General features: G+C 44.7%; 1 protein-coding gene across 1 annotated transcript; it reads left to right on the forward strand.

Moving 5' to 3' along the window:
- The first annotated feature begins 4,945 nt into the window (after window positions 1–4,945).
- On the forward strand, window positions 4,946–9,453 carry cav2 (caveolin 2). Its single transcript, XM_040163570.2, has 3 exons — window positions 4,946–5,935; window positions 6,059–6,246; window positions 7,475–9,453. Exons 1-3 carry the CDS (start codon window positions 5,783–5,785, stop codon window positions 7,623–7,625), a joined length of 492 nt encoding a protein of 163 aa, XP_040019504.1. The 5' UTR covers window positions 4,946–5,782; the 3' UTR covers window positions 7,626–9,453.
- Window positions 9,454–9,918: the final 465 nt, after the last annotated feature.

Raw genomic sequence — 9,918 nt, forward strand, 5'->3', positions numbered from 1 at the left:
GTATCTGTTCAGTGGCATAGTTTCACAAATCTTGTTTTCGCCAAGTAGTGGCCGAGCCCTCGCATTCCTCCGCCTGATGGAGGGTGATGGAGCACACAGGGCTAAAAAAAAAAAAAGCAGACATCTTTAAACAGTTATTCGAAGCTTCCAGTCAGAGCTGCTGTGGTTTGGGATGTGTGGGCTGGTGCAGATGTGTGTGTGTGTGTGTGTGTGTGTGTGTGTGTGTGTGTGTGCTGATCCTCATGGAGGAGCCGGGTGTGTCGAACCCAACCCATGTTTGTGGTCAGAAGAAGCAGGAACCTCCTGAGCGACGGCGCTCGTGGGATCCCTCCTCCTGGAAACATCGACGTGACTCATTGTCACAAATCTTTAAAGTTATGTGATCTCGTTTCGGCTGTGCCCAGGTGGTTCACTCTACATTTTAGCCCTGGAATTAAATTACTTAGCTGAGGCTGTATTTTTAAATTAACAGGCCAACAGAATAGCATGATGTGTTATTATTAATTCACACATTTACCTAATTAACAGCGTTTCGTGAATATACTATAATAGCATACATTAAATTAAATGCGGATGACGTTAAGTTTAAAAACTTTCAAGGATGTACATGTAAATGGTAAGCAGAAACTTAGAGTTTATGCAAGTGCTCTGTGTGTGAAGTGTGAAGGCGCTTGGCACCATTCAGCTGCCTGGCATTGTGAAAATCTGCAGCAGCTGCTCCAACGAGTGATTTCAGAATCACTTTCACCTTTGGTTCTGTTTTCAGAAGTTTTAACGGCGCTGCTCTCTGGAAGTTTCACAACGGCGTCCAAGGGCTTCTTCTTTTGAAAGAACAAGTTTGATCAGAGTTGGAGTCATTATGAGGTTATCTCATTTGACGTAGACGTGTCTGAGAATTAAGTAATGGGCTTTTGTTGTTTTTTGCTCATCTTTTGTATATGTACTTTCATGAAATTTTTACACCTAACGTGTTTTTACTTTTTGTCAAAAACAGTTTGACCGAAAATTTCTTTAACTTTTTTCCATGACATTTAACAAAGTATATATGTTTTACAATTTTTTAGATCGGTTTTGATCCAAATAATTCCATCTTGTTTTTCAAAGCATTTTTAAACCTAATATTTTTTTACGTTCTTTTCAAAAAAAATTCAACTTTATATATATATTTTTTAAATTCCATGACATTTTTTGACTCAGTACATTTCGACTTGGACATCCAATTTCAAGTAGGTGTCAATGACGAGCATTAAAAAAAAACGTAAATCAAAACCATTCTGTTGATTTACTTTTGGATGTGCATCGTTTAAAGGAGGAATCCTCACACAAGCTGATCTGTTTCAGGTTTACCCAAGTCTGCAAGAAAAGGGAAAGAAATATGTGCTCTCTTTTACAATCAAACACTTGAAATGACGAAGTACCTTGCAATGACCTTCTATGCCAAAAAAATGTTTTTGCCAGTTGTCGGGTGAGTGTTTTGGCTCCGAGCTGACTCAACACTGGAAACATCGTACCAGTGTGGCACTGTGCATGACCCAACAGCTGCTCTGCATACCTTCCAGTGCTGTCATCCTTCACTTGATCCCAAATCCCTTTCAACATGGGCGGAAAAGACATCAGTACTTCTCACTTAAGAGAGCGATTCTTTGTCTGCCATCCGTGAGAGGAATTTACATCCACTTGGCACAAAGCGTGAAATCTCTGTCAGTCCCGGGATGACAGGGTGTTACCCAAAGATTACAGGGGATGCGGCGACCTCGTTCTGATCTTCTCATTGAGATGCGTGATTAGTGACTTTGTGTTTTGGGCTAAATATGAGCATGAATAAACTGTGCAGCTAAAGACGCGAGTAGTGATTTTGCCCCGGGGGGGGGAGGGGGGGGCTCTGGAGTTCTGACTGTTTATACTTCAGCGGAGAAGGAAAAGCAGTTGCAGGTGCAAACAGGCCTCCTGCTCAGCGCGCGGTAATATTTTCCATTTTTATGTTGTGACGCATTAAGAGCCCTTATAAAGAACAGCTTCATGAAAGGCGATCAAAGCGTCATTCAAAGGTTTTCCAGGCAACAATAGTTTCCAATGCGATCAAAGCTAGAATGCTGACTTTTCTATAGTGCTGTTTGGTGGATGGTTTCATTCACACTCCACACAATGCAACAACCCGAATCTAAAACCGCAGCTGTTTGTCAGGAAACAACAACAACACCTTGGTGAAAGTAACATTTCATTTACAATTCTTTCTATTCCGCATTTCACATATTTCAATTTATCTCACAGTCCTTTTTTAGATGAAAGGCCTTTCTCTATGAACAATCACACCACATGACACATTACTGCTGACATTTTACAGGTCAATGTGTTTGTTGTGACAGATCCCATCATTAATAAAACGATAGAAGGTAAAAGAAACCCGTAAAGAGCTGCGAAGGACATTTGGATAGGACATGGGATATTTCCTGGTTGGGGGGGGGGGGGGGTGCAATAAAACGCCAGCGATGATTTCATGAAGCGAGCAGCATTTACTTTGACACAACACAAATATCAGATAATATCAGAATATTTAGGATCAGCAGTCCTCAGACCGTCAAGTCAATGTGTTTCCTTTAGAAATGGTTTCAATACACCTTTGAGCAGACCGAGAGCAGAGCGACAGGTGGAACCCACCATCTGAGGCGTTTATGGAAAATGGTTTCAGGGGCAGAATTTTTTAGCTTGTTGCTGGATTTTTTTCCACCGCCTGGAACAAATGTGACAGTCAGTGCCTCAGGATGAAGGGGCCTGTCGGGGCATTTCTCTCTTTCCAAAGCCAACATCCTCCCTCACCCCCTCTCATCTCTCCATCCATCCACCACATCTGAGCAGGAAGAGAAGAGCAGAGGCTATGAGGTATAAATACTACTTGTACTGCTATTTCTGGGTCTGTGTGTACTTTTACTATACTGAGGTATGTCCATTCACTTTTTAAATTAAATCTTTAAATTAAGATATATATAAAATCTCCAGTTATGGCACTCTTGTGCTTTTATGTATTAAGGGAATGTGAAAATTAACATAAAATTAAAATAAACATTTTAAAAGTGTTTAAAATATGACCTCGCTGACCCCTTACTGTATGTGAACCGTTACGGTAGCTTAAATTACACTAAAACTGTATCTGTTCAATTATTTAAGATAAAGAAACTGAGCTGTGCATATTATTTTGAACCCGTGACCCTCGGGGGCCAGATCCGGGCCCCTGAACCGACAGGCGTAACTGCACATGGAACACACGCATCGCACTCTTCAGGCAGAATCGTGGCAGAATTTACATTAAACAGACAACCTCATACAAACAAGGATAAAGCTAGATACCACAGAACATATATACCCCACGCGTGTGTGTGTGTGTGTGGGGGGGGGGGGGGGGGAGACATTTACATATGTGTGTGTTTGTACAAAGACCATCACGCAAGCTCTGCTTGTGTCTGTTGTGCATCTGTATTTGCAGTCTTTTTTTTCTCTCTTTTGGAACAAAACTTTTTTTACTCTCTTCTTTCTCTTTTTACGTCTCTCACTGATCATGTTTCACACGTGTTGATGTTTCTGGATCGCCTTGAATTGGACTCAAATCCACGATGTGGCGAGGGCCCGTTCTCTGGTACTTGCTCTTGTCTCAACCTTTTTCTTTATAATTCTTTAAGCTGGATGTCATATTTCCTCTGAGGTGATCAGGCTGTGGGCAAAGACCCCTAAATAAGAGTCAAGAGCAGATTGGGGTTCTTCAGCTCTTGGCCAATCAGATTGTGTCGACGTCCTTTCTTCAGGGGTTTTAAGAGAGGAGCAGAACCGCACCTTCCAGGCTGATGCCTTAGCACGAGCCTCATTTCAGCCGATCTGCACGTAGTCTGAAACCCAGCTGGAGTGAAAATTAAAGGACACATCATGGTCATCTGCATGTTTGCTTGAAGATGAAGGCACTGTATTATGTGGCTGCGAGCTGGGTTTTCTCCACCGGCGCTTCAGGTGACGTGCGTCCCGTCGGGTGGAACAGGAAGCCGACTCGCACTGCGTGTGAGCTGATTTCATTGTTCCCCCTGGAAACAAAAATGCATCAGTTCCCTCTGAAGTCAGAGGAAAGGTTTCGCTGGCCCGGATGTCCTGGAATGTCCTGGGATGTGATGGAATGTGGCAGTTGATTTCATTTAATAATCAACCTGCAGGATCCAACCTGAAGTGGAGCTGCAAACAAATACTACCCGTACTTTTGATTTTTACAATTTGTTCGCTTAACAACGAACTTCAAGCTAGCTGAGCTTTTGATTTTTTCTATTTCTGTCAGAATTTCAACCATTTGGCTCGTGATTACTGATCGGTCGGTTTTCTTCTTGTCCATAAAAGCCTTCTGAAACCCAAGTGAACCTTCAAACGACAAGACACATCTTAAAACCTAAACCACAACTCATCAAACTTCTGGCTTCAAAACTCCTTGAGCTCCAGGGAGGTCGTATACTTGTGTTCTCAGATCAGCACCGGGGTCGTTTAAATAGCATCACAGGCTGGCTGAGATGGACGTTCCTCAGCACTTGGACCCGACAGCGCAGCAGCTTAGAGAGGTATGCTGAGAAGATGGATGCTGGTTGTAATGAATATCAAACGAGATGGGGCAACACCTTCCCCTGCGGCTCTCTCTTCCACCCACATGTCCACCCACATGTCCACCCTCGGGCCGTCCGTCTCTCCCCCTCGCTGAATGCTGGTCTGTCAGAATGCTCCTGTGTGCGTTAATCCAGGAGGGCTTTCGTGTGGCATTGTCGCTGCGCTCTGATCCAGGGGTCGGCGTTTCTGCTTTGCTGTCACTCGCCGTCCTGACCTACTTCTTTTTGTTCTATTTGTGTGTGTGTGTGTGTCCGCGTGTTGCGTCCAGGCGGGGACGCCTGAACAAAAGAGGCTGCTGTTTACAGGCCGCTCCTCAATAGGCAGGACGCTGGACCTGCCGCATCAGAGCACAGAGGGCTGCATTTGGAGGAAGACAAGCATTCTGTTCACAGAGCTCCAACAAAAACGTGAATGAATACAAATGTAATCTGTATTTAATCTGTATCCATGTTCTTTATAGGTTTGGGAGATGATTCCTTTTCACGCCCATTTGAACGAACGCGATAGCTCTGGAACGCCTGGAGGGAATCGCCTCCGATTTGGCACAAACATCCTCCTGGATTTGAGGGCAAAACAATTAAAATGTGGAAGAAAAAAGATAATTTGGGCATCACTCATTGTGACAATTTTTTCACAAATGCCTTTTTCAGGGATGATGACATTTTGGACGGACAAGGAAGCAACTGGTTGGAGGAACAACAAGGAGGCGTCATTTCAGTTTAGGAAGCACTTCATACGTTTTGATTACGTAAACAGATTAAAAACTGTAACACAACAACACTTTGGGACTTGAACATCTTCACCCTAACCCTTGGTAACTGATGAAATATATTTTCCACTTAAAAACACTTCAAAAAAGAAAGAAAGAACCCCTGCAGGCTGTAGTAATCATGCTTCCTCACATGGGGTTCGGGGTAGTGAGCCCTGTTGGCTCCTGGGTGTCCATGGCGCATGACAGCGGAGCCAGTCGTCACGGAGCCTTTGAAACGGGCACGAGGATGTGACTTGAAGCCTTGTTGCGTCTCCCCTCGGCCCCTCGCTAGGCTGCTTTCCATACGGGGGCGGGGTGGCGCTCTAGTCTGGCGCACAGCGCACCGTCACCGGCCGCCGCTCCGCCTGCACCGCCAGTCCCGTCCGAGCGCACGCACGCAACATGGGTCTGGAGAAGGAAAACTTGGGCACCAGCATAATCATGGACGAAGACGAGTTCAACAGAACCATAGAGCCGATTCTGTCCAAGAAGGGGAGAAGCGCGCACCCGGCGGAACCGGATCGAGATCCGTACGACATGAACGCGCACCTGAAGGTAAACACGGCGGTGGCAAAGTGAAACTACAACCAGGAGCTGCTCGCTGATGTGGGCTGATGGTTTTCTCACCTGGAAGTCGCGTCAACCTTTCATCGTATCTAACTGTTAAACCACCAACAGGTCGGCTTCGATGACGTCATTGCGGAGCCCGTGTCCGCGCACAGCTTCGACAAGGTGTGGATCGGGAGCCACGCCGCGTTCGAGCTGGTCAAATATCTCCTTTACCGCGTGCTGAGCACGCTGCTGGCCGTGCCCGTGGCTTTCATCCTCGGACTGGTCTTCGGGGTGCTCAGCTGCATCCACATCTGGTAGGGAGAAGCCCCCCCCCCCACCCCCTCCCTCGTCCCGCAGGTTTCTCTACCGGTGCTGAGTTTAGACGCGCGCATTTGGCACCGGGCCAAATGTTGGTCATAACAAGAGAATTATTCTGCACACAGATATCATACTAGAGGGATGCCGTGACATGAAATTCTCCCTTATTACTTATAAAAGTTCCAATAAACAACAGAGTCATTCAAAAATATAAGAAATAAAGCCGTCCTGTAAACATCATCATTTACAATACAAAGATCATTTTCAAGTATTATAGTAATTCACGATCTTCAGTCTGATTTTTTTCCCCTCGCCAGCGTACTTGCTTTGGCTCTTTAAGGGCAAACATTCTCAGAAGTTATTTTTATAGTATGACGTCAAAAATTCTTTTCAGTGTTGTTTTCATACTTTTATTTGGACAGTGATGTCATGCATAGTTCGTCTATATGCGCCTGCATCAAGTTTAACCAGGTGCCTCCAGGTCATTAAGACGTGCCTACAACCCAAACGGTCTGTTCATTACTTGATGAAACAACACTTTATGCCCAGAAGTCTGCCCTCCATGGAAAGTTTGGAGGAATGTTGAGCTCCATTGGTAGAGGGGAGGGGGGTGGAGAGGGGGGACACCCTGTGCGTTTTTCTGGATAGCTGGCATTCTAGCAGCAGCACAGACTGGTTTGCAGACCAGAGTGGGACATTATTTGGATGGAGAACTGACCTTTCACCTCGGTGAGGTCGCGAGACGATTCCTTCGGTATTCGCCAATCGAGGACGGAGCGGTGACACTGAGCCAGTCGATACCCGGACGGTGAAGAGTCCACTAAGAGTGATTGTTATTTATCTTAAACAAGTCACGGTTATGACATTTTGAAACACTATGGTCTCTTTAACATGTTATCCAAATATTTCCACGTGGCGGTTTGCATTTCAATTTCAGTGAGTTAAGGCGGACATTGAACATTTTTGTTGTAGTTCTCAATATCAAGCAAACTCATATGCATCCCCCCCCCCCCTCCTGTAGCGATGGAGCTCATTAGATCAGCCGAAAACCAATCGTTCAGTTATACTGATTGAAAACCTGAAAATGACCATCTCCAGTCAAGTCCATCTCCAAAGGATCCAAAGCGAAAGCGGACTCACGACACGCGTAAAAAATAAAAGTAAAAAAGCAAACTTAAAGCATCAGTCCCTGTTCCTTTGTGACCTTTGACCTGGTCCCTCCAGGTTGGTGATGCCAGTGATCCAGAGCTTCTTGATGCTGTTACCATCCCTCCAGGTGGTGTGGAGGAGTCTGACGGACATGTTCGTCACGCCGCTCTTCCGCAGCATGGGGAGGAGCCTGACCTCTGTTCAGGTGACCACCACCGAGTGCTGATCCCTCAGCAGAGTGGGACAACGCGATTGGCCGATGCTTGCAGTGGAATACACGACCTCTTTACAAAGTTGAACGTAAAGTCCTGAAGAGTGCCGTGCTAAGTACTTGAGACTTTCACCCAGGAGACCGCCGAGTCCCGCGCGGAACCAAAAGTAAACGCAACATTAAGCGCGAAAATCCAGCTAGAGCAGATTGTTACGGTTGTAGTGTCGTTATTTCAACTAAACCATTTTCTAACATTCACAGAGTAGTTTTTGTTGCTTAAACCTTTCCAATCATTTCAGGATATTAAACCTGTGACATTGTACCTTTCTGCTCAGATGAAATTCACGAAAAAGATTTGGGTCAAGAAACATATCTCTTTGTTTGCAAAAACGCACAATTACAACATTGATTTCTATTGACTGGGTTGAAATTACTACAATGATACATACATAAAACAGTTTTACGAATTTGACCCAGTGTAGGATACAATTGAATATATTTTTCTGTTGAGTGGGGACTCTATGCTGTTTTAGGAACAGTAAACCCTAAAAGCATACTCACATAGACAACAAGCCTCGGTGTCATTCCATCTGCTGCTCATCTCAACCTCATACTGGCGGCCTGTAGAGTTTACCGAAGTAAGTCTTACTGAAACTATTTGTGACTTTAGAATAGTCACAAACACCATAGAAAATCCTTATTTTGTGACCAAAAGAAAAATTCTCACTTTTTTTACATTTTGACCAGAGAGCCGTTGGATCAGCAAACACACTGCTGACCCGCTGAGAGATGTTCGATTTCTGCTTTTTACTATATTGTGTATATATTGCAATTAATTCAGCTAGAGGTATAATATATCGAGTCAGAGTCTGAGGAGAGTTTGTATGTATAAGAAACGCTAAGATGCAGCTTGTTGCACATTTCCAGGCTTATTTTACCTTAATCTGCTGAGTGGATTCCACAGTTTATTCTGTTTATTCCGTATTCATTTCCTTTCACACGGTAAACTATTCGCAAAAGAGTTATTTCATCATGCTTGATATTATGCGAGGGGGGCTTTCTAACTTATTATTTTGCGACGACCAGTTCTGAACATTTGCCGCGTGTGATGAAGGAGTTCCACATTCCGTGCCGTGGTTGGTTGGAGCCTTCGTCCAGCTGAGACCGGTACATGTTTCATTCAGAGACGAGTCAGTAGGCTGAGTTTAACATTTCTACAGCCACAGGGGATCAGACAGTAGGCTGGCACTTGAGTTTAAGGTACAAAGCCTGCACGGTTCACTTCTGCTGTACAATTCTGATGTTTAAAAGGAAAAATCAAGAGAGGAAACGTGAGAGTTGTGGGGCGTTCTGTACTCATGTGTCATTTATAAATGCAAAGCCACCTCTCGTGTTGGAGGTTTTCTGTTATCGTTTTTACTCCCATGAAACATCCGGCCACGCCCGTTTCATAGAAGTTAGTTGCTAACAATGCTAACGCTACATGCGGTTGATCGAAACTTTTTGGTGAACCATTCAGTAAAAGTGCTGTTAAAACAAATAAGAGGAACTAAAAAGCCCCCAAAAGACGCTCAGCCGAGCCATCATTTGGGGAGTTACGGCTTCGTTGCGCAATAGTGTAAGACGCAGGTGTGTGCGTGGCAAACACGTAGCCCTGATCAACCCCAGCTTCTCTAGTAGGGCAAATAAATCATAATGTGACACGTATCCATCTGTCTGTAAAACACTTTTATCTGTCAGAATCGTTATCTTCTATGAGGTCTTTGCTTTGTGGATTATACTCGTTTTGCAGCTTTCGCCACAAATGTGTTCCTCATGACCGAAATAAAGAGTTTCCCTCGGGCTTCGTTCCTCTGCGTGTGGATTCTTCTTCTTTTTCTTCCATCTCAGGGGACGAGTCTGGTTGAGACTCACAGCTGAGTGCCAGAGAGGCCTCGTAAATCACCTCCATGATTGCACAAGACGAGCGGCGGCCCGATGGAACGAGACCTGCGACCTGCAGGCCTGCGCCGGCCTCTCCACCTCTTTCAACAGATATTTCTCTGTTGCAGTGTCCTTCGGCCATAAATGCCTTATGTTCAGTTCCTGAGCGTCTTTTGTTCGGACTTGAGCTTCTCCGGCACACACCCTCTTTGTCTTTTTCTGTCTTTTCTTTTTAAGGCGAGACGCCACATGCAAAGACGTGCACTGTTACGTTCTGATATTTTGGGCTGTTTGGTGTCTGTTACATTGTTGTAACATTAGTGTCTTAAAAATGGCATTTTACTCAAATTCAATACGGAATCCCCACTTCAGCCGTTCTTACATC

Source organism: Gasterosteus aculeatus, chromosome X (genome assembly GCF_964276395.1).
Source record: "Gasterosteus aculeatus chromosome X, fGasAcu3.hap1.1, whole genome shotgun sequence".
Lineage (NCBI taxonomy): Eukaryota > Metazoa > Chordata > Actinopteri > Perciformes > Gasterosteidae > Gasterosteus > Gasterosteus aculeatus.